General features: G+C 38.6%; 1 protein-coding gene and 1 non-coding gene across 9 annotated transcripts in view; one reads left to right on the plus strand and one right to left on the minus strand.

Moving 5' to 3' along the window:
• Positions 1–22,237, minus strand: part of HS2ST1 (heparan sulfate 2-O-sulfotransferase 1) — a 197,318-nt gene extending 175,081 nt beyond the window's left edge. For all 4 annotated transcript variants that reach the window (XM_005542813.4, XM_005542812.4, XM_074002404.1 and 1 more), the window contains exon 1: positions 21,729–22,237. In XM_005542813.4, the coding sequence (XP_005542870.1) occupies positions 21,729–21,852 (124 nt within the window). In that variant the 5' untranslated portion in view covers positions 21,853–22,237. The remainder of the gene's footprint in view (positions 1–21,728) is intronic.
• A 531-nt stretch (positions 22,238–22,768) lies between these two features.
• SELENOF (selenoprotein F) overlaps positions 22,769–25,666 on the plus strand; it is a 49,567-nt gene continuing 46,669 nt past the window's right edge. For all 5 annotated transcript variants that reach the window (XR_006691175.3, XR_012418070.1, XR_012418074.1 and 2 more), the window contains exon 1: positions 22,769–22,867. This is a non-coding gene — a transcript (selenoprotein F). The remainder of the gene's footprint in view (positions 22,868–25,666) is intronic.

The raw sequence follows: 25,666 nt of genomic DNA on the forward strand, positions 1-25,666 counted from the left end.
GAAAGAAACAAAAATAACATTTTTAGCAAATGAGAAAGTTACATGCCTAAAAATTCAATGATCAATACCTTTGAAAAGAGAAAAATTTTAAAAACAATTTAAAAATGTAAAAAACATTCAATGAAAGCAACTAAAAACTCAGAATTTAAAATCTATTAGCAAAGCAGCTTCTGAAAATTAACACCATTCTTACTCTTCAGAAGGCAGGGAAGGAGGCAAAGAGAGAGACAGAGAGAGAGAAATATAGTAGAAGGCCATTGCAATAATAACAGCAAAACTATACATACGACAAAAAAGAGTACAGGTAAAAACTGGTAAAATCTAAATAAGGTCTGTAGTTTAATTACTAGTATCATACCACCATCAATTTCCTGTGTTTGATAACTGTATTATGGTTTCATAAGCTGTCATGATAGGGAAAACTGGGTGAAGGATACACAGGAACTCTGTACTATCTGTACAACTTTCATGTGAATCAAAAATTATTTCAAAATAAAAGGACTTTAAAAATGCAGAAAATATACCTCACAAGAAACTTCTGTAAATGAGACAAAGAAAATTATGAGGCCGTGTGTGGTGGCTCACACCTGTAATTCCAGCACTTTGGGAGGCCAAGGCGGGCAGATCACTTGAGGCCAGGAGTTTAAGACTAGCCTGGTCAACATGGCAAAATCCCATTTCTACTAACATATAAAAAATAAGCTGGGAGTGGTGGTGCACACCTGAAATCCCAGCTACTCAAGAGGCTGAGACATGAGAATCGCTTACACCCTGGAGACAGTGGTTGCAGTGAGCTGAGATTGTGCCACTGCACTCTAGCCTGGGTAACAGAGCTAGCCTCTGTCTCAAAAAAAAAAAAAAAGGAGAAAAAGAAAACTACAAAACCTCCAAAACATAAAAAAAGATCTGAGTCAACAAAGAGAAATAAATTTCCAGAGGAGAAGTCCAAACATCATAACACTATCATTCTAATTATACTACTAATTTTAAGCAGTTCTATTTATAATCCTACTTCCTTTTTTCAATGACTTGACAAAACAATTCTGAGCTTCATATGCAACAAGAAATAGGCAAGTAAAGCAAGATTAGCCCTACCAGATACTAAAGAATTTAATGCTATAAAAATTTAAAACAGTATAATCCTAACGCTAGAACTATTAGACAAAGTAGCATAATCAGATGGTCTAGACACATATCCTATTCCCTGCATCCCTACACAGCTAAATTCCAGATGAAGAACGAAACAGTCAAAAAGGTACAGAAAATAAAATATCTGACAATTTTTTAAATATCATTAAGGATTTCTGGTCTGACGCGGACAGAGCTTGGAAGTCATCACTCGCATCCTCACAACCAGAAAGCTGAACAAACTGAAAATCAGTAACTCTTCTATTTTTTATTTTTTGAGATGGAGTCTGGCTTTGTCGCCCAGGATGGAGTGCAGTGGCAGGATCTCAGCTCACTGCAAGCTCCGCCTCCCAGGTTCATGCCATTCTCCTGGCTCTGCCTCCCAAATAGCTGGGACTACAGGTGCCCACCACCATGCTCGGCTAATTTTTTTGTATTTTTAGTAGAGACAGGGTTTCACCGTGTTAGCCAGGATGGTCTTGATCTCCTGACCTTGTGATCCGCCAGCCTCAACCTCCCAAAGTGCTGGGATTACTGGCGTGAGCCACCATGTCTGGCCGAAAATCAGTTAACTCTTCTTAGACCCAATAGAGAACTGAGGTTCAGGACAAACTGCTGCTCCCAAAACTGGAAAGAGATGTGAATACAGAAAATCACAGCTACGGGTATCACAAACCCCAGCAAGAGAAACACACAGCTGGAGCCAGTATCCATGGGAACATTTACACTGTCATATAAGTTGCTGGAGGTTCAATGTGGACTAGTTTGAGAATTAAAAACTCAGGGATGGGCAGTCTGGCTGGGGGAGAAAGAGTGTGAGGGGAAACTTTCCTGAGTTTTATCTCCAGGTGCCCCATCAGAGATTTACAAGTGAAGATCAAAGAAAAATTCCCTCTAGCTTCCAATAGGAGAGAAAAAAATAACCATTCTGAAATTGCTCAGAGATCTCTGTTCCCAATAACAAAGACCTGCCCTCAAAAGAAGCTACATTAGCCTCCCCTCATCCGAAGTTTCACATTCCACAGTTTGTTATCCACCACCTAACCAACTTGTGGGAAGAGAAATATGAAACTCCAGCCCCCTCCCAGCCTTCCTACTTTCTCACTTAAGCATTGGGAGGCAGAAGTTGCAGGAGCTAAAAAGCACTCATGAAAGTCACAGTCCAAAGACACAAGCTCATTAAGAGCTAATCATAAGATTATAGAACACTTTTACACACACACACACACACACACACACACACACACACACACACATCAACAGGGCTCCTGCGTAATAACAGGGGCTTATAGCTTAAATAACTACAAGCCTCGGATCCTACTTATGAAGGAGTTATTAGGGAAACCCAAAGACAACAAAGGAGACAAAGACAGATACAGGAGAGGAAATTTTAATCTCTGACACCAAAGCTACAGCAAACAGTAAACACAGCCTAACTCTAGCCAGATAGGCCTTAGTTCTTTTTACCCCTTATGTCACATCTAGCTTATCAAACAAACAAAAAAATTACAAGGCATGCTGAAGGCAAAAAACAAGAGTCTGAAAAGACAACACAGGCATCAAAACCAGACTCATATATGGCAGAGATTTTGGAATTATCACTGCGAGAATTTAGTAACAACGATTAATGTGCTAAGGGCTTTAATGGAAAAAACTACACGACATTCAAAAACTGATGGCCACTGTAGGCATAGACATGGAAACTCTAAGACAAACTGAAATGGAAATAACAAAAATCAGTAACAGAAATGAAGAATGCCTTTGATGGATACAACAGCAGACTAGACACAGCAGAGAAAACCATCAGTGAACTTGAAGGTATAGAGTTGATAGAAACTTCCCAAACTGAAAGGCAAAAAGAGTTTTTTTAAAAAGTAACAAAATATTTAAAAACTGTGGGACAATTACAAAAGGTATTAACTATGGATAATGAGAATATCCGGAGAAAAGAAACAGAATAAATATGTGAATAATGGTGGTTAATTCTCCAAAATTGACAGATACCAAACTACAGATACATGAAGCTCAAAGAACTCAAGAGGGATAAATACCAAAAAATCTACACCTGAGAAAATTAAAATAAGTATTATCTAAAGAATCCATATGAAAAAACTTTGCAAAGAACAATGGTTTCATTAGTACGTGAAAACAGGGTTACTTTTCACTTTCTCTAAATATTCTATACTTTTACAATTCAAAAAATTTAATCTTGATCTATGGCTACAAAAATGATCTTGCACAGTTTTAAAAGGTTCTGAAACCAATTTCATAAAGAATTTCAAAATATTTTTAGCAACTATATTTTCCAATGTATAACTTCCTCACAGTAACTACTTTGAAAAATACTTTTTTTGCCTCATTACTTTATGAGCACATTATAATTATGTTACCTTCTTCAGAACTGTGTTAAGAAGCTTCTGAGAAAGGTTTACCACAATAACCTAACCTGGATTGCTGTACTTTTCCTGCCTTCTTCTGTCTCCCCCCATTGAAAAGAGATCCCACTTCTTATTTTTGACAGTGCATGTGCTTTTAGCAACTATCCTGCTTGCTTCCTATTACTAATGCTGTTCTAATACAGATAGACGAAAAGACAGGTACCACTATTTATTAAATCAGTAATTTTAATTTTATAAATAACAAATCAATGTATTTGATCATGACCATAGCCTAAAATGAAAGTTATATGATTTATGTATCACTTTATTTATTCGGAAATATTTTTATCCCCTGGCAAGACTTAGGCTACTGTTGCTTTGCCTATAAAATAAGAGGGTATATTACATGAATTATATGAAATGGTACATGGTATATATCATGAACAACCAGGGGAATTATAACATTAAATTTATTCCTTCTGACTGCATGTTTGTACCCTTTAACCTACTTCTCTTCATTCTCCCCACCACTCACCTTTCCCAGTCTCTGTTATCAACCTTTTTACTCTCTACTCTCATGTGATCAAATTTTTTAGCTCTCACATATCTTTCACATGTGAGAACATGTGATATCACCTCAAATTTTTCTTTAATACATGCTTTGGTAATTTCACTTTAGCCCTTAATGTTAATCTAACAATATTTATTTTAAATCATATTTGAAAACTGTAACTTATAATAGCCAACTTAATCCATATTTCTCCTAGCTATCTAGCTGTGCACAGTGGCTCATGCTTGTAATCCCAACACTTTGGGAGGCTAACATAGGAGGATCACTCAAGGTCGGGAGTTCAAGACCAGCTTAGGCAAGAAAGCAAGACCTTGTCTCTATAAAAAGAAAGAAAAGTTCTAAACTACTTTATCAGATTTTCTTAAATTAAAAACTGCCAAGAAATAGCATTTCAATTCACTGTGTTATTTTTAATCCTCTCAGAAACAAATTATACTTGATAGAAAAAATAAAAAGATTACTGGTATTAAGCATTTTTTTCTAAATAAGCAACAACATGACGTTAAGTTCTGTCAAAATGTGCTCAACAATCATTATTATATAAGGTTCCACGATGATGGATTCTGCACTGAAAACTACTTGAACTTACAATCAAAGCCTTTAGTATCATAGTAAGAAAAGCTTTATCATAAATCATGTATGGTACAAAATCCTAACTCAATTCTTATCATTATATACCTGATCTTCCCAAACTATCCTTATTATTATTTAAAACTTTCACTTTTATTCTGTGACCAAAATGCAAGTATGAAATCTGCTTTCCTGGCTCCTTAAATAAAAGGCTGCAAAAATACTATCACTCCAAATTACCTCCAAATATGAAGGGTTACATATAGAGATCTTTTTGGTACTTTAATACCTCACTGCCCACAAAAACAAAATAAAGCGCTACAAAATTAAAATAAGTTATTTAATATCTATACAAATACTTTGACTTCTTTTCCTACCTCATTTGCCTTTTTTACCCATTCTGCATTACACAAACACATTTCTGTATCTCTTCAACTCTTTTTCAGGACAAGGTAGAATTAAATTGAATAATAAATGTGAAATAATGTATAATACAATTCAAATTAAAAATTACATTGCAAACTTTTGACCACATTCAATGTCATGTACTTAGGCAAAACTACTATATTTCATGTCACATACTACAACATCATTTTTGTGAGATTGTAACTAAAATAACCTACTATTCTTATTTAAGTAACTTTTAAAAATACTTCTCATTTCAAAGAACATTCTTTTTAAAGGTAGAAATGTTATTTTCCCCTATTAACTGGTCATTTTCAAAAAGTACTCACTCCGCATACTATAAATGCCTAAAATTTAATCACTTATTTTAAAGACTCCCTTTTTCACTTCTCTGTCTCATCTCTTAATTTCTCCTGTAAGTGCCAACATTACTACAAGCACCTAGATGAAGAGCACATAAAACAAATACTCAACTTTTCGTGCTTCAAAGATTTGTTCATTTATGTAAGAACAATGCAAAATCTTGCATACTTGGATAGGCAGGAAAGTCAAAGTTTTCAAATTAAACTGGTAACTCGGTGGGAGGAATAGGAGAGGATGGTATCATAAGACATTGGTTAAATTTTTTTAAAAAGCCAACTTTTCCAATGCAGTAATAAATTTAGGATAAAATCTACTTAGAAAATGGTAGGGTCCTTTAATAATCTTATTCTACAAGATAACTCCTGAAAGCCCAGACTAACATATGCTTAAGTTGTTGGAAACAAAATAAAAATTAAAACAGTTTCCACCTATGGGGTACTATGCTTCATGTGGGGATAGGGAAGGTTAGGTGAAATGCAAAAGGTTAATGTTATTTCTTCATTCTGTCTTTCTCAATTCTAGATTGGTAAAGTCATTCAGAAATGAATTTTTTAAAGTTTTAAAGGTATAGCTAAAATGCAAGCTGAGCTTCCAACAAATCCAGCATTTCTTTCAAAATGTTTCACTGCTAATTAGGAAAATTTTTAAAGATATCCATAAACATAAAATATTATAATATGCAAATGAAATCACTGCTCTACTCTTCAAATTGTACACAACAGCTACATGTTAAATTCTTCAGTGAGGTTGACCTGTATTTAAGAATAATGCTATAATTCCTGAAAAAAAGTAGCAGCAACATATATGACAAAAGAGGTGATCACAACACAGTTTACCTCTCATAGTCTACCATTTCAGTCTACCAAAATTTCTGATTGTAAAATGGCAAATAACTCTTTACCTGAGTTAATAGTGTTTGAAGCTGTGTAAGATTCAAGAATTTCATTGTTTCTAAAGTCATCCTCAAAATCTTGGCAATACGGCCAGCCATGGTGGCTCACGCCTGTAATCCCAGCACTTTGGGAGGCCGAGGCGGGAGGATCATGAGGTCAGGAGATCAAGACCATCCTAGCTAACACCGTGAAACCCCGTCTCTACTAAAAATATAAAAAATTAGCCAGGCATGGTGGCGCCTGTAGTCCCAGCTATTTGGGAGGCTGAGGCAGGAGAATGGCATGAACCCGGGAGGCGGAGCTTGCAGTGAACCGAGATGCGCCACTGCACTCCAGCCTGGGCAACAGAGCAAGACTCCGTCTCCAAAAAAAAAAAAAAAAAAAATTGGCAATAAATATTAATGTACAGCCTATGCTATTCTGTATTTGAGTTAAAAGGATAAGAAAAGCTGAACTTTCCTCATTTAAATAAAGGATACAGAACATATTCCTCTATTTGAGATATAATAATGAATCACCATGAGAAAACTGACAATATAATAAAGCAACTATCACATAAAACTTTTTCTAAAATGGAGAAATAGGCTTAGGTTCTTTCTTCTTTCATTAATTTGACTATCATTAATCCTTTAAAAATTTAGAGGCCAAAGAGTTATTTTATACACATATATACACATAAACACATACATATACACATTCCCATGACAATTTAAATTTAATTTGCATTCTACAAATCTGTCTTTAATTGTCAATTTCACAGGGATTAGTAGGAAAGAGTAAAGAGAGTCCAGTAACATCAAAAAGTCAAAGCTTTTCTAGAATTTATATGAAAACAAATAGATTTCTACTTTAAAGAGACAAATAACAATATGAATTGCCAGTGATTAAAGAATAAAAAGCTAAACTGAATGTCAAATCTATAACTCATGTAACATCATGTGATTTATCTGGACTTATCAGACAAGTGTCATCCTATGAGATGAGGCACTGGGAAAAACTACAGCACCAAAAAATGTAGGCTGTAGACTACATTAAACCTTAAAGACAACAATGGCAAAGAAAAAGTAGTTAGGTATTATTGTCATTAATAACAATTTATAACTACAGTGTTTGTACAAACATTCATTATCTCATTTGAAGAACATTTATCTTAACAGCAATTCTCTGAAGAAAGCAAAACAAGTATCATTTACATTAAATGAAACTATACACATAAAACACTTAAAAATATACAGTAAGTACTCCATAACTGTTAGTTACTGTCTGTTACAAATGAAGGTTCAGAGGTCATGATGGCTTACTAATTAAACACAAAGTTCCAACCTAGGGCAAAAGAAAAAGGGCACACAATGGCATCTTACCTGTAAGACAAACCTGAACAAGCACATATCAAGTCAGAGTATCACTGACAAATCCCAGGTGAGGTGCAAAAGTCACACATATCCCTTATTTTAATGGCTGAGAAATCCATTTCAAGACACTAAAATATCATCACACAACTTTGCTTTTTTGTTTTAACCTTCAAAGTAGGAAGGAAAGATAAGAAATTTATGTCTTAGGAGACAATGGTGAATGTTTTCTTCTATTTTATTTAAACAAATGCAGAAACTATTAAAATACATTAAAATCACGTTAAGCCAGTCTTTCTAATCAGCCCTTCTATAGAGGAAACAACTGAGTTTTTCTGCCAGAGGTGTATAACATTCTGGGAACATCCAACACTTTACAAGAGCTGGGTATGTTTTGTTGAAAAGCAATAAAACTGTGTTGAAATAAAAACACTGGCAATTGGAGGCACTTTCTTAACACCCAAATACAGAATATAAATCAAGAATCTTAAATACAGATCAAATCTAAATATAGATCAAGAATCCTCGTGTCAAACCTCACTGCTGAACCAGTTTCAGTTTGTCATGGACAAAACTTGAACAAGGAAATCAAATGCAAGGTTGAAGAAGGACTTTATTGATTTCAATCCAGTAATTCAATTTTACTCAAAGCTCTAATATTCCTGCCTATATTTAAAATAGTATATTTTTTATCACTGAAAACTTAAGATTATGTCCTTTTACATCACACCTTAGAAACTGAAAGAAACAGCCCTAGTTAAACATCAAACTCTTAGAATAAAAATAGGATAGAATTTGCAACTCTATTGAATACACTATAAAAATTCAGGTTTGCAGTAAGATTTTAGTTAGAATGTTTATGCTGTGCGTTTAGTTTCTTCTAAAGATTTCCTTTTTTAAGTTACTATTAACTAAAAGACATACTGTAATAAAGCATTATTTTGAAAGCATGATAGTAACAGAGCACTCGATACAGAATTCATTGTCTGAAGACAAGCTATGGAGACTCAGACTACCAACTTATGTAGCAGAAAAAAATAAAACTAGTTTGATTAGCCCATTTCCTATACTGTTTTGCTTCAAAGCATACAGGGACTACATACCAGAAGTTTGTTATCAATGAACCAATAACATGTCTAAATTACATTAAGCCCAACTCAAACGTAGTTTATAATTAGAAATAAATTTGCCAAGAGTTAGTCTGCACTTGCATAGCCACTTAACCTCAAATCCTTAACCATACCAAGCAAAAGTCTAAGGTGTTTTCCAACACAACTCTCCTTTCCCAACTGACATCATCTGATCAGTCTCTAAAGTCATTTCTGAGTGCTTACCTGTACAAATCACTTATTTCTAGCTATATCACAAATTTAAAAATAAACAATGGAAAAACATAAGGTAATACTAATGGATTATTCCTAACTTATACTGGAATTTAGGAAAGTGGACATTACTTTCCCTCTAAATCCAGTTTTAAGTTGCTATATAAGTAGCAAATCAATTCACCATTTTCAAATCACTACCTTTCCACAGGAGAATCCAACAGTTACAATTTAAAAGACTTCTCCTTGACACTTTCGAGTACTCACAGGTTCAGTACAAGCTAACTACCTTTAGCAAGAATTATATCATGCCACGTTGAACATCTGAGGACTATAATAATAATATTCACCTTAGGGTAAACTATATGCATTTTCTATACATGCAACATATTCAATATAACTACTATTAGCACTACTATCCCTGATTCTCTTCCCCACTACTTAGCTTGGAATAAAGGTATTCTGGAAGGAATACAGGAAAGAAGCCTCTGAACAGAACTATTAATCCAGCCACGCCCAGCAAGAATGTGACCAATTAGCTCAAAAGCCATACTAACAGGAAAAGCAAAAACCTCTTCTGGAGCCACATGGTTCATCAGCCAGTCTGAAAGAGTCTTCCTCTTAGACTCAGCTGTATCTAAAGGGATACAAAAGGTCTGGTTTCTTAAAGTCAGAATAAAACTGATAACATTTCAAAGAATTAACTAACATACACTTGAAACTTCTATGAGGAAGGAGGAAGGTGGGACTATCACGGGTAAGTCTTGCCTAACTTTCAGTTAACAACTTGCTAAGGCCTGTGCTCAATACCATACTAGAGATTATGAAGAAATCAAGAAGCATAATAAAACCATTATTCTTTCCCTGAATTTATAATATTAGTTTTAATTACCAAGTATAATTCAAATGATCCAAGTTCACTACTTTCCCCTCAGTCAACTCGGGGACACCCAATCGAAGATCCACCCAGTTTCTACCACTAGCCAAGATGGAGTAAAAGAGACTGGGTTTACCCTCTTAACTGAAACAACAAAACAAAAATAAAATACATAACAACAATTTTCAGACTTTGGACATTAAACAGGAAATCAGCATAGTATGAGGATTCCTGAGAAAAAGGAAATGAAGTGAGTCCTATGACTGCCTGAGAGAGTTTCCAGGCTACAGCACAGGGAGGGAGAACTCAGTCTAATTCAGGGATTCAACATTCTTCTTGAATTAAGCAGCGAGAATCAAGGTTTTAGGAAAGACAAAGCGGCTGAAGTTTGCTGGGCAGTGTACTGAAGAGGACAGAGCCAAAAACACAATTTTCAGCAGAGTACCTCTCAGTGCATATGTGTTAAGAAACTGAGGCCAAAAAACAGCCATTCAAAATGGACAGGAGGAACAATTTTGGGGATTCACTCAACCAGCATTCCCTTCAGCCAAAGTGGCAAAACCTTGTAATACACAGGGCACTGGGTGGAATACTCTGAAGGGCACTAAAAGGGACTGCCAGTAATGGAGCAAAATTAGTCCTAGACTAAAGGCTTTGTGGTGCCATCAAACAAACTTAAAAGCAAGCCTCAAAAAGACAAAACTGTTTCTAGATAACTTAAGTATGTCCCAAAACAAAGTGTGCAAGTATTTATAGGAATATGAAAAATATCCAGTACCTAGCAAGGTAAAATTAATAACGTCTGCCATCCAGTTAAAAATGAACAGACACGTAAAGAAAATATGGCCCATAATGTAGAGAAAAGCAAATCAATAGAAAGCAACCCAGAAATGACCCAGATGATAGAATTAGTAGACAATGACATCAGAAAGAATTATTATAACAATATTCCACTTGTTCCAAAAAAAAAAGGAAAAGCATGTGATATGCTTTGGCTGTGTCCCCACCCAAATCTCATCTTGAATTCACACGTGTTGTAGGAGGGACCTGGTAGGAGGTAACTGAATCATGGGGGCAAGTCTTTCCCATTCTGTTCTCATGACAGTAAGTCTCGTGAGATCTGATGGTTTTAAAAAGAGGCGTTCCCCAAACAAGCGTTCTCATTTTTTGCCTGCCACCATCCACCCCCCCTTGCCTTCCACGATGATTGTGAGGTTGCCCCAGCCATGTAGAACTATTAAACCTCTCTCTTTTAGTTTATTGCTGTCTTGGGCATGTCTTTATCAGCAGCGTGAAAAACGGACTAATACAGTGAATTGGTATCATAGAGTGGGGCATTGCCGAAAACATACCCCAAAATGTGGAAGTTACTTTGGAACTGGGTAACAGGCAGAGGTTAGAACAGTTTTGAGGGCTCAGAAGAAGACAGGAAAATGTGGGAAAGTTTGGGAACTTCCTAGAGACTTGTTGAATTGCTGATAGTGATATGAACAATAAAGTCCAGTCTAAGGTGGTCTCAGATAGAGACAAGGAACTTGTTGGGAACTGGAGCAAAGGTGACTCTTGTTATGTTTTAGAAAGGAGACTGGTGGCCTTTTGTACCTGCCCTAGGGATTTGTGGAACTTTGAACTTGAGAGAGATGATTTAGGATTTCTAGTGAAAGAAATTTCTAAGCAGCAAAGCATTCAAGAGATGGCTTGGGTGCCATTAAAGGCATTCAGTTTTAAAAGGGAAACAGAGCATCAAAGTTAGGAAAATTTGCAGACTGACAGTATGACAGAAAAGAAAATTCCATTTTCTCAGGAGAAATCCAAGCCCACTGAAGAAATTGCATAAGTAACAAGGAGCTGAATGTTAATCCCCAAGACAATGGGGAAAATGTCTCCAAGGCATGTCAGAGGTCTTTACAGCAGCAACCCCCATCACAGGCCCAGAGGTTTAGAAGGAAAAAATGGTTTCGTGGGCTGGGTCCAGGGTCCCCGTGTTATGTGCAACCTAGAGACTTGGCACCCTTTGTCCCAGCCGCTCCTGCCATGGCTGAAAAGGGCCAACGTAGAGCTCGGGCCATGACTTCAGAAGGTGCAATCCCCAAGCCTCGGCAGCTTCCACATGGTGTTGAGCCTACGAGTGCACAGAAGTCAAGAACTGAGGTTTGAGAACCTCTGCCTAGAGTTCAGATGTATGGAAATACCTGGATACCCAGGCAGAAGTTTGTTGTGGGGCAAGGCCCTCATGGAGAACCTCTGCTAGGGCAGTGTGGAAGGGAAATGTGGGGTTGCAGTCCCCATACAGAGTCCCTACTGGGGCACGACCTAGTTGGGCTGTGAGAAGAGGGCCACTATCCTCTAGACCTCAGAATGGTAGATCTACTGACAGCTTGCACAGTGCACCTGGAAAAGCCACAGACACTCAATGCCATGCTGTGAAAGTAGCCAAGAGTGGGGGGCTATATCATGCAAAGCCACAGGGGTGGAGCTGCCCAAGGCCGTGGGAGCCCAACTCTTGCATCAGCATGACCTGGATGTGAGACATGGAGTCAAAGGATATCATTTTGAAGCTTTAAGATTTGACTGCCCCGCTGGATTTCGGACTTGCATGGGGCCTGTAACCCCATTGTTTTGGCCAATTTCTCCCACTTGGAATGGGTGTATTTACCCAATGTATCTAGGAAATAACTAATTTGCTTTTGATTTTACAGGTGCATAGGCAGAAGGGACTTGCCTTGTCTCAGATGAGACTTTGGACTGTGGGCTTTGGAGTTAATGTTGAAATGAGTTAAGACTTCGGGGGACTGTTGGGAAGGCATGATTGGTGGTGAAATGTGAGAACATGAGATTTGGGAGGGGCCAGGGGTGGAATGATATGGTTTGGCTGTGTTCCCACACAAATCCCATCTTGAATTCCCCTGTGCTGTGGGAGGGACCTGGTGGGAGGTAATTGAATCATGGGGGCAAGTCTTTCCCATGCTGTTCCCATGATAGCAAATAAGTCTCACAATATCTGACAGTTTTAAAAAGAGGTGTTCTTGCTGGGCGAGGTGGCTCACACCTGTAATCCCAGCACTGTGGGAGGCCAATGTGGGTAGATCACAAGGTCAGGAGATCGAGACCAGCCTGGCTAACATGGTGAAACCCTATCTCTACCAAAAATACAAAAAAGTAGCCGGGCATGGTGGTGGGCGACTGTAGTCACAGCTACTCGAGAGGCTGAAGCAGGAAAATGGTGTGAACCCAGGAGGTGGAGCTTGAAGTGAGCCGAGATCGCGCCACTGCACTCCAGCCTGGGCGACAGAGCGAGACTCCGTCTCAAAAAAAAAAAAAAAAAGCCGTTCCCCTGCACAAGCTTTCTCATTTTTTGCCTGCCACAAAGATGTGACTTGCTCCTCCTTGCCTTCCACCATGACTGTGACGCTTCCCCAGCCATGTGAACTGTAAGTCCAATTAAGTCTCTTTCTTTTGTAAGTTATTCAGTCTTGGGCGTGAAAACGAGCTAATACAGGATGTTAAGGAAAGAAATGAAAGATAATTTTTTAAAGACCTATATTGAACTTTTAGAAGGGTGGAGGGAAGGGTGGGGGGCCATGCCTGAGATAAAAAATAAACTGGGTAATATTAAAAGTGGAATACATACTGCAGAAGGATTGGTGAATTAAAGACCTAGTAGTAAAAACTATCTAAAACAACACACACAAAAAAGACTGAGAAAGATGAATAGAACATCACTGAACTGTGGAACAATTTCATGTGGCCTAATATAAGTGTATTTCGAAGCCCTGAAAGAGAGGAGAGGCAGCACAGAAAAATTAATATGTGAAGAAATAATGGCCAAAAATGTTTAAATGTTTAAAATGTTTAAAATATTTAAAAATGTTTAAATAAAAACTATAAACTCACAGATCCAAGAAGCTCAACAAACCCCAGGAACAAGAAACATAATACAAGGGCCATTATATCAAATAATTAAAAACCTAGTGAAAATCTTAAAAGTAGGCAAAGCGGAAAAATAAAAGACATGCTACATATAGTAGAACAAAGAATGATGGCAACTTTCTCATCAGAAACAATGCAAGCCAGAAGACAATGAAGCAACATCTTTAAAGTACTGAAACAACAAAAATGTCAGCTTAGAATTCTATACCCAACAAAAATATCCTTCAAACACTATAGCAAATAAAAACTTTTTCAGACACACAAAGTGAAAAGAATTCATCACCAGTACATTTTTAAGTGTAAGTAATGTTAAAAGAAATTCTTCAGGGTGAAAATAAATGGTACCACATGAAATCTGCATACACACACACACATACACACACACACACACACACACAATGAAGAACACTGGGAATGGTAAATATGTGAGTAAATTTTTAAAAAATTTTTAAGCATTTTATATCTTTTTAAAAGATAACTAAGTTAAAGCAAAATAATAATGTATTGTAGGACTCATATATAGAAGTAAAATGTGTAACGACGAAGCAAGAACCCAGAAAAAAGTGGTAATATATTAAGGTTCTTATACTACACATGAAATTCTATCATGAATACCATAAACCCTTAACCACTAAAAAAAAAACCAACAAACAGCAAAGAGCACTGCTAGTAAGTCATCAAATTAAAAAATGGAATTTAAAAATACTCCTTTAATCCTAAAAACAGAAAAAAAGGAATCACAAAACAGTTAAGACAAACAGAAAACAAATAGCAACTCAAATTTAAACCCAACCACATCAATAATCACATTAAGTGTTCTAAATATTTCATTTACAAAAGAGATTGTGAAATTGGATGCAAGATTAGATGCTGTCTACCAAAAATCCACTTTAAATATAAATACACAAGTAGGTTAATACTAACAGGATGGGAAAAGATATACCACCTGACACTACTCAAAAAAAAACTGAAGTGTCTGTATTAGCACTAGACAAAGTAAGTGTCATAGTCCACTGTGTGGTACTAAAACAAAATACCTGAGACTCGGTAATTTATAGAAAACAGAAATGTATTTCTTCACAGTTCTGGAAACTGAGAAGTCCAAAATCAAGGCACCAGCATCTGGAGAGGGACTTCTTGCGGCATCCTCATATGGTTGGGGGTAGAAATGGCAAAAGGGGGACAAATGCTGTCTTCTTACGTAGAAAAAAGAAAATCCACTCCCATGAGTTTTTTTATAGCAGTATTAATACAGTTATGAGGAGAAAGCCCTCATCACCTAAACACCCTCCATTCCCCGCCCCAATATTGTTGCATCGGGGATTAAGTTTCCAACACGTAAATTTTGGGGGAGACATTAACACCACAGCAGTAGGTTTCAGAGCAAAGAATATTACCAAGGATAAACACAGTATCTTCTATTAAAAAAAGGGTTGGTCGATCAAGAAGACGTGACAGCCTAAATGTTCATATACTTAATCACAGCACTTCAAAATACATGAAGCAAAAAGTGACAGAATTACAAGAAAAACAGACAAATCCACAATTATATCAAAGATTTCAAAACCCCTCTTCATAACTGATGAAGAGGCAGGAAAAAATCAAGAATACAAAACAATGTAACAATACTACCAACCACTCGACATTTACAGCACACTTCAGTCAATAACAACAGAATACGTATTTTTCACATTCACCTGGAACATTTACCAAGGTAGTTTATTTTTTTCTTAATTTTTAATTGACAAAACTATATATATTTATCTGTACAACATGTTTTAAAACATGTATATATCATGGATGGCTAAATCAAGCTAATTCACCCAACATGCATTACCTCACATACTTTTTTTTGGTATGGTGAAAACACTTAAAATCTACTCTATTAGCAATTTTCAAGAATACACTGTTACAGGAGAATGAGGGAAAGCTTCTGGAACCATGTCTTTAGGTAAGTGAGGCAATAGAATCAGGTGTACAAATTACCCAACAGGAGCATTGACGGTTAATCTATTGTTAACAGGCAGAAAGGCAGAATACAAAAGTACAGGTACTGGTAGGTGGGTAATTCTTAAAAATAACTAGGCTATAGTGAACCATGATTATGAAGTTCATCTATAAGTACATCCTTCAAAAGTGGTCTTTCTGGAGAGCAGTGTTTGAACATTCATTATTATTTCAATTTCACTAAGTGTCATAAAGCTATTAGAAGGCTTTCCAGAGTGGTGGACGGACATCCCGGAATTATCTTAATTGAGATCAACTGTTTCAGGTGACCACTCCATGGCACTAGATATCTTACTCAAGACTAATAAGTGAGGCACCAATTACCAATTCTAGAATAACTGTATTCCTATTAACCCAAAGTCCTCAAAACAGTAGCTACTGTGAGGTTTTCCAAATGATTTCAGAAGTAAGGAAATCTACCATTCTCTGGAACATGTTACAGGTATCACTGCATGGTTTCAGGAACTTGTAAAAACTACCAAATTCCAAAAAGCAGTCTCAACCTTGGCCCTGGAATTAGTTGTTTAGTCTAGTAGAGTTTTAAGAACATAATGACTAACATAATTATCACCTATGGATGAGTACATAATCCATTCTCAATTATTTTCCCCATGTAAAAGATTATTCCTAACGTGCTCATAAATTCATATAGGGATATAAGAATACAGTCAACAAATTACTTACAATGCTAAAACCCTATAGAAAATAAAGTTACCAAGCACATAGTTCTATCATTTATGTGAGAAAACGTTTCGCTGCACTGTTCGACCAGTCAATATTAGCAACAAGTGCACTCTTGAAATTCGGGAAGAACTACTTTTCACCAGCCACAAATTCTGACATTTTATGGTAATGAGTCACAGTTAAATAGTTTTCATTTGGATTCCCTGTCCTTTTCCATTTCTCACTAGAAAATTAAGTCTACATTTTAATACAATGAAGTATTAACTTCATTAGAAGTTGAAAAACTTCTTTTTCACAAGTAACGCGCTTATCTCCTAAATTCAACTCACAATTTGCATGTTATGTTATTAAAACAAAAAAAGTCCACTAAATATGAAACATCTACTATATCTGTGATCCTTGCCATTAAAGGAATCACATACTCCTTTGCAAATCTGATGAAAGTTATGTATATAATTTCAGGGAATTCACCTTGAAGCCTATTTATGGGTCCCTGAGGTTTAAAGAATCTCTGATTAATGGAAAATAGCATCCAAAATTGATCCAAGAACATATGAAAACTTAGTATGTGATTAAAAGAAGGAATGTTAACATACAGTTGGAAAAAATGAATTATTTACTGAGAAAATCATGATAAATCTCTGTAAACATATAAATGGTTTAAAGAGCCAAATGTAATAAACTATAAAATACTATAATAAAATAAGAAAATGTACACAATCTTGGCTCAGGGTAAGTCTTCCTAAGCAACATATGAAAACGACTTACCTAAATTGATAGATTTAACTGTGTATATTTTAAAACTTCTATATGAGCAAAACACACCATAAAGTCAAAAAACAAATGGCAAACTTGGACAAAAACAAATGCAAGAGGCCGAGTGCAGTGGCTCACACCTGTAATCCCAGCACTTTGGAAGGCAGAGGGGGGCAGATCACTTGAGGTCAGGAGTTCAAGACCAGCCTGGCCAACATGGTGAAACCCTGTCTCTACTAAAAATACAAAAATTAGCTGGGCGTGGTGGCACGTAACTGTAATCCCAGCTACCTGTGAGGCTGAGACAGGAGTGAGCTGAAATCGCACCACTGCACTCCAGACTGGGTGACAGAGCAAGGCTCATCTCAAAAAAGAAAAAAAAAGCAGAACTTATGACAGATAAAGGATTACTAATTCTAACATTTAAAAAAATAAGTAAACCACCCAATAGAAAAATAGACAAATGAAAATTAACATATAAATGGGCAATAAACATATGTAAAGATGTTCACCCTAACTAGAAATCAGAAGGTAAATTAATTCAGTATATCATTTCACAGCCTCACACTGGCAAAAATTAGAAGCTGATTATCTTCTAGTGCAATGAACATGTGCTGGCAGTGTAGATTACTATATCTTCTGAAAAACAAAAAAAAAAATGTTGAAAAGTAGATTTTTAAATCTATTAAATTATGAAATATGTATATCCTTTGTCCCAGCAATCTCACATACAGAATTCATCCTAGCACAAAATGACATCAACATGAGTTAAACAGATATATAAGGATGTTTCCTGTAATTGTTTATAATACTAAGAAAAAAAAGTCAAAAAATTATATATGTGTATATATATGTGTGTATATATACACACACATACACACACACACACACACACACACGACAGATGGGGGACAAACTGAATGTCCGTTACTAGAATAATGGCTTAATAATTTAGGCCGGGCGCGGTGGCTCAAGCCTGTAATCCCAGCACTTTGGGAGGCAGAGACGGGCGGATCACGAGGTCAGGAGATCGAGACCATCCTGGCTAACACGGTGAAACCCCGTCTCTACTAAAAAATACAAAAAACTAGCCAGGCGTGGTGGCGGGTGCCTGTAGTCCCAGCTACTTGGGAGGCTGAGGCAGGAGAATGGCGTGAACCTGGGAGGCGGAGCTTGCAGTGAGCTGAGATCCGGCCACTGCACTCCAGCCTGGGCCGCAGAGCGAGACTCCGTCTCAAAAAAAAAAAAAAAAAAAAAAAAAATTTATGATACATGCATACTTTGGAGTATTATACAGCTATTCCTAATAGCTGTATAATAGAATGAGTAAGTCACATCTATATGTACTGACCTGGAAAGATGTCTATGACATTCAAGGCAAAAAGAGCAAGCTTCATTGTAATATGTGCACCACAATGCCATATTTGTTTTTTAAAAAATAAAAATAAAAAAACTATATTACTGAATTTTTTTTCAGGAATTCCTAATTAGTGAATTTCCCAAGTAGTCAATGAGTATACCTCAGTTTTGAATACATCTATTGCTCTATTAGAGGTCTTACCATCAAAATACTATATTCTCAAATCAAGGAATATTAAAGCCACTATCAGACAATACTATGCTTTGGAATCTTCTACAATGAAAATGATGATAACTACTCTTAAGGACAAAATGTTTAATAGGGTTTTTTTAATGCCAAAATAAAAATGCTTTTTTAACATTGTGATTTTGCACATATGGAAAACAGCTAGATTTTTTTTTCCTATAGTAAAAATAAGCTATCTATTTCAGTTGTTTCATTGGGTAACATAATTATGTTCATTACATGAATATAAACAAGGGGCAGACGTTACACTAAACCAATTCCTTTGTGTCAGAAATTCAATTTTCTCTGAATGATATTCATTCTTAGCAATAAATGCAATTAAACATTGATATTACAATTTTAAAACTCTATTCAAATAGCTAAATCTTGGCGTAATGTCAATATAAAGTCTTAAGCAACCGGACATAATTAAAGGAGCAATTGATTTGGAATCAGACATAACTGGGTTGCAATCCTGGCTCTGCTACTTAAATGTGATGTGGTCTTGGGCAAGTTATATAACCTCTAAGCCTGTTTCTGCACCTGCAAAAATGGCTTTCTGTTGTTTTTTGGTGTTATTTGAGACTGAGGCTCGCTCTTTGCCCAGGCTGGAGTGCAGTGGTGCGATCTAGGCTCACTGCAATCTCTGCCTCCCAGGTCCAAGTGGTTCTCATACCTTAGCCTCCTGAGTAGCTGGGATTACAGGCGCCCGCCACCACACCCGACTAATTTTTGTATTTTTAGTAGAGATAGGGTTTCACCATGTTGGCGAGGCTGGTCTCGAACTCCTGACCTCAAATGATCCGCCGGCCTCGGCCTCCCAAAGTGCTGGAATTACAGGCGTGAGCCACTGCGTCTGGCCAAAAATGGCTTTAAATGGTGTTCTTACTTTAAACATGAGTATCTAAGATGAAAAGTGCCTAGTACAGAATCTGGTTGTCAAAATATGGTTTCCTCTGCTAGGCATGGTAACACCCACCTGTAGTCCCAGGTAGACTTACCTGTAGTCCCAGGAGGATTTTGATGCATATTTACTATTTTTTATGAAATTTTCTTTCTTGTATCACAAGAAAGCACTTTATATTTTAACTGTGGCATTATACATCTTCAGAGAATTTTCTTTTAAAAATTATTCAGATTGTGTCTATGGAAGCAATTTTCAAGTATATGGGGAAAAAAATGTTAGCCAAGGAGGAAAACCAAAAACTTAAGTCATTCTAACCCACTGTAATGTGTCTAAGAAATCAACTCCAGAGAATTCCAAAGAGGAGTCTTTTCTTTTTTCTGTAGAGCTGGATCATTAATGACGCCAGAATAATGACCAATAATGATCAATGACCAGAATAATGATCAATAATGACCCTGAATGTCGCTAAATGGATACAAAAGAAAAATCGTACTGGATAACCTTCAATATTTAAAGTGGACATTTTTTTCCATCATACAAGATACATATTAATAAAAGAACTGGTAAATAAACTGCGTATCTCTTCGAATTTTACTCTAGAGTTGAGGACTGGGAGTATCTTTAGTTTTTCTCCAACTTTAGTTGCACTTCATTCAGATTTACTTGATGGTTTTTCTTTCAAGGCTCTTTAAAATGTCAAGGCTTTTGCAAAGCCTTGTACCAAAATAGCTGCTGTACGTATATCACAATTATTTTCTGGTACATTTTTCCCAAAAATTAATCATCCATTCACAGTAACATCTATTTCTTAGTCTAAATTATACTGCTGGGGTTTTTTCGTTTTGTTTTCTTTTGTTTTGCTGGCTTCTCAAAGGTATTCAAAATGATTTTGAGGTGAAAGTATGCAAAAAACACTTCACATTACTTTTCCATATTCAAATTACATCCTCTTGAGTTGATTTTTAAGTGCCATGCACATTTTTAAATCGAAATTTATCACTGTCAATTCTTTTAACTCTCGCTCTCCATGCTGAGCTCTTCCAAATGCCAAAGTTCCCTATTAATCCGAAAGTACCTATTCTCTGTGCTTTTTTTCTGGCCTTTCACAACTTCGCACCAACTTTTTGTACTTCAGAACCCTTCACACATGAAAGCACCTGTTAACCCTTTAAGGTATTTAACCACATGGTTAACTTTCCGCATAATCCTACTTTTCCTTTAACAAACTTCACTACATAATTCCCCTTCAGCGTTCCCTCCTCTTCGAAATTCACATCAACACTGCCGCGAAGCAACATACATAGGCATCCCTATTCTCAAGCCCCAATTCATCAGTTTAGCGCCACTAAAGACTTTAAATCTCCGGACCCTCATTTCCGTACTCCGATGAAGCTTTTCACTCGCGTTCCTGCACTACCCCGCCAGCCCCCCTCAACTGGCAATTATAAGGTCCCTTGCTGCCCCTAGCACAAGAGTGCAACTCGCTACAGTGTATTTATTTTACTCTCCATCGTCGCAGCATCTCCTTCCATTTCTGCGCACCTATCCCTTCATGAACCCCCAGAAGAATTCGTATCCAGATGCCCATAGCTCAAATTAGAATACCCCTCGTCTGACATTGCCAGGGCTTTCTGTACGACTTCCAAGAGAACACGCGATGCTGAGCGCTTCTGTCTCCACCAGCAACACCCGCTCCCCATTGAGTTCGGTCTTCTCTCTCACTCTCTCTCCGTGGAATGCCTACTTTGGGGCATCCCTTTGGCTCGGGAAGCCCAACCTTGCAACCTCTGTCCCGTGACCTCGCGAGCCCAGCACGCCACTCAAGCTTAATTCAACCCATTCTTGGAGCTCGTGCCCTCGCTGCCCCTAGTTCCCGGTTCTCTTTGAAACCTCTTTCAGCCCCCGAGCCAGACCCCAGGTTAGACAAACGCCCACTTGCTCCGGCGGCAGTGCCTCCTCGGCCCCTTCCACAGCACTCAGCCCGGGGCAGTTCAGTTCCTCACCTAGCTTCGAGCGGGACTCCTCCAGTTTCTGGATCTGGTTTTCCAAGAAGAGCATCGCCACCGCGAAGGCCACCACCGCCAGCAGCTGCAACTTGGGCGGCATCATAATCCTGAGGAGCCCCATGAAACCCGCTGCTCGGGATCAAGACATACCGCGGGGGGCGGGGAGCGGGGCCCCGGAGGCGAGAGAGACGCCGGGAGGAGCCCGCCGAGCCGGGAGCGAGGCAAAGAGAGCGCGACAGCGAGAGAACCACCGCAGCGACCCCCCTTCTCGCCTCTCTAGTCCCCCTCCCCCAGGCGCTAGCACCAACGCCGCCGGTGTCCGCTTCTCCTCAGCCGACTCAACGGCCGCCCCCTCCAAAAGCCCGCGCAGCAAACAGCGCGAAGCGGCTGCCGGGCTCTCGCCTCCTTCTACTGCCTCAGTCCCCGACCCCCGCGCCCGCCTGCCTGCCCGCCTTCCTCTCTTCCTTCCTTCCCTCCCTCCTTTGCTCGCGGCCGCGCGCCCCTCCACTAGCGCTGCGGCTGCGCCGCCCTCAGCCCCGCCCCCGCCCATCCCCCTCCGCCACCACGCGCACGCATCCGCGTACGCTGCTCGGCAACCAGAAGCCCCGCCCCTCCTCCCGTTCGGGTCCAATTATTGGACCGAAGAGCCCCTGCGCTTCGCTCTTGGTTCGGTTTACGGTTGGTTTCCTCTGCCACAGAGCTCAATCAAGACGACGTTCAATTGGGTAAACTTGGAGAAGAAGGCAGGGCTAAAACTGGCTAAGGCGTGGCTTCTTGGCTGCTTGACGAAGTGTCGTGAATGAAAGAAAGGAGACCGTAGAAGCAAAGAAGTGGGGAGTTTAGGAAAGTGCCTGATTTGGGTAATCGAAAGCACCCAGTGACTGTCTTTGTATTTGATGACTTTTAAGCTCTCATATGCCGTTATTTAATACCTGTCACTTCCAAATAAGAGATGTAAGGGCAACGGCCGTTAGCGTTCTATTTTGGATCAGGCTCTGGAGTGGACGGCCCTAGCTAAGGGGTCCTTCTAGGCAGCCAGAAACCTGCGGAAAATGGTAGCGATGGCGGCTGGGCTGAGTGGGTGGCTGGTGCCGACGTTTGGGCTACGGTTGTTGTTGGCGACTGTGCTTCAAGCGGTGAGTGTAGGTCACCTTCGCAGCTGCCACAGGGAGAGTAGGAGAGATTGCAGCTGAGGAAGACGCAACATTCAGTCCTGGTTGAAAAGGGCGGGGAGGACTCCTTAATGACTGCTGCGGCCGGAATGCAACGTGGCTTAATTTTTCGGTTGATCCTTGTTCTTCCCCGCCTTGGGTTTCTGGCAGCAGTTTTCTCCTGACTTCAGATTGTCTTGGATACTTAGCTTCTCTTATACGGCTCTAGCTAAAAACAATCTGTAAATCACACCAGGTGGGAGGGGGAAATAATAAAGCTTGGCAAGAAGTGAAGGTGGTTTTTAAACGGGCAGAACTGCAAGAGCTCATGACGAGACTTCCAAATCTTAGAGGCAAGTCTTCAAGTCTTTGGTCCAGGAGAACAGTTTCTGTTTACCTTTCTCTCGCGCGCGCTCTCTCATTTTCACCACTTCTGTTAGCCTCTTAACCTCCGTTCTCCTCTGCTATTCACAAATGGCTGGCTGCGCTTGAGTGCGATTTGTGCTTTTAAACAATGTTGTTGGAGTAAAAGGAGCTATCTATACCAAAGTATAATTTATTTTTGAAGTTAATTTTTTAATGATGTTCGTTGTCTTTAAGACATTGTTTTTTATTTCATTTTTCTCTATTGGCAGAATAGAGAAAGGCAGAATACCTTTGAATGGGAAAGGTGTACAAATTAATGATGTTCGTTGTCTTTAAGACATTGTTTTTTATTTCATTTTTCTCTATTGGCAGAATAGAGAAAGGCAGAATACCTTTGAATGGGAAAGGTGTACTTTTAACTTATTTTTTCTCATATCCATGTTTTGCTGTGTGAATAATAAAATTTTAGGCATAGTGCTGAAAGCTTTTACGTTTTTTATCCTAGCTTAATTCTTCAGGCAGTCTCTAATAAGGAGAGCTGGTTTAATTTACTTATCCAGGGTTGAGGGTGTGAGGGACTACCCCGGAGTCCTCCGTGAACACCTCTGCTTTCCTTTCTCAAAGAGCTTGAAAGCATCCTGCCTGTTTGCTTTGGCTACTTTATCCAAAAGGTAGATTCTTAACTTCTCTAATTAACATTCCATTGCTCTTGTTATTCAGGCATTTGGTGCTAGGAATTATTGGATCACCTACCTCTCCCTAAACTTTCTACTGTTTAAGAGTTTTTGCGTATCTTTAGGTCATTTGAGAATAACATTTCAGGTTGTCTTTTTTTGATCTCCCTCTGTCTTTCTCAGTTGTCTTATAGCTGTGTAACCACACTGTAAACCTGGTAGCTTAAAACAGCCACGATTTCTCATAATTCTGGGTCAGTGGAGTAGAACTACTCCACCTATGTTGGTTTTCCCCTGGCCTCATTGATGCTTTTTATTGACCTAGTAGGTCAGCTAAACTGAAAGGTCCCAGGGTTACCACTTTTCATAGTTGGTGCTGTCAGCTCCAGGACTTGGTTCTCTTCCATGTGACCTCTCATCCTCCAGTCGGCCAGACCAACTTCTTTTCATGGCACTCTCAGGGCAGCACTCCAAAAGGGTAAAAGCTACAATGCCTCCTAAGGCCTTGCCTTGGAAATCACATACATTCCATCACATATTTGTCAAAGCAAGTCACAAGACTAGTTCACATTTCAGGGATGGGGAAATAGATTCCATCCCTACATGGAAGGAATGACAGAGTCACTTTGCAAAGTGTGCATACCAGGAGAGGAGGAATTTATGGAATTAACTAATTCCATGTGTAATAATGATAAGAGTTAATTAAACAGTGTACCACAGTGACTGTTCACAGAATCCAAGCCAGAAATTTGGGTGTCATATTTGACTCCTTTCCTTCCATATCTCATATCCAGGGAATTACTGAAACTTACTGATTTTAATTCCTAAATATCTCAAATCCATCCAGTTGTTAATCATTCAGGCCATAAATATCTCTCTCCTCAAAAATAACAGCCTCTTGGTTCACCCTTTGAATTATCCCTGGCTGTATTCAGAATCTAAATGATTGGCTTTGCCTTTGTCGGCTTCCCAATTGCCCAAGCCAAAAATTAGTCATTTTTGGCCAGGTGCAGTGGCTCATACCTGTATTCCTAGCACTTTGGGAGGCTGAGGTGGGCAAATCACCTGAGGTCAGGAGTTCAAGACTAGTCTGACCAACACGGTGAAACCCCGTCTCTAGTAAAAATATAAAAATAGCTGGGCGTGGTGGCACATGCCTACTCAGGAGGCTGAGGCAGGAGAATCACTTGAACCCAGGAGGCGGAGGTTATAGTGAACGGAGATCGCACTATTGCACTCCAGTCTGGGTAACAGAGCGGGACTCCATCTCAAAAAAAAAAGTCATTTTAAATCCTCTTTCCTTTCACTCTCTGAATTCAATTAGTCGTTGAAGCCTTAAAAATCTCTAAGCCAGTCCACTTAATAATTCTGTTTCCACAGTTAATACTTACGTTCAGGCCACTATCTTTGCCTAGAATTACAACAGCTTCCTTAACTGGTCTCCCATCTCATCATTTCATTTCCAATCTCTACAGTGCGTCAAGTAATCTGCCTAAAACTTAAATCTGTCATGATTAAAACTCTTCAGTGGCTGCTTATTGCTTTTAAGGTGAAGTCTGTCTTCCTCGAAGTTCCTTAAGGAGGCACTTGTTTGTCTGTCCAGGCTTATTCCCCAACATTTACATCTATTAGGAGAGCAGAAAGGTACAAGTGGAGAATTGGCATCACTTGTTTAGCTTATTTCACATACTGTATTCTCCCTCACCAGATCTTTGAACATGGTGTTTTCATTACCTAGAAGCCG

Source organism: Macaca fascicularis, chromosome 1, assembly GCF_037993035.2.
Source record: "Macaca fascicularis isolate 582-1 chromosome 1, T2T-MFA8v1.1".
Taxonomy (NCBI): domain Eukaryota; kingdom Metazoa; phylum Chordata; class Mammalia; order Primates; family Cercopithecidae; genus Macaca; species Macaca fascicularis.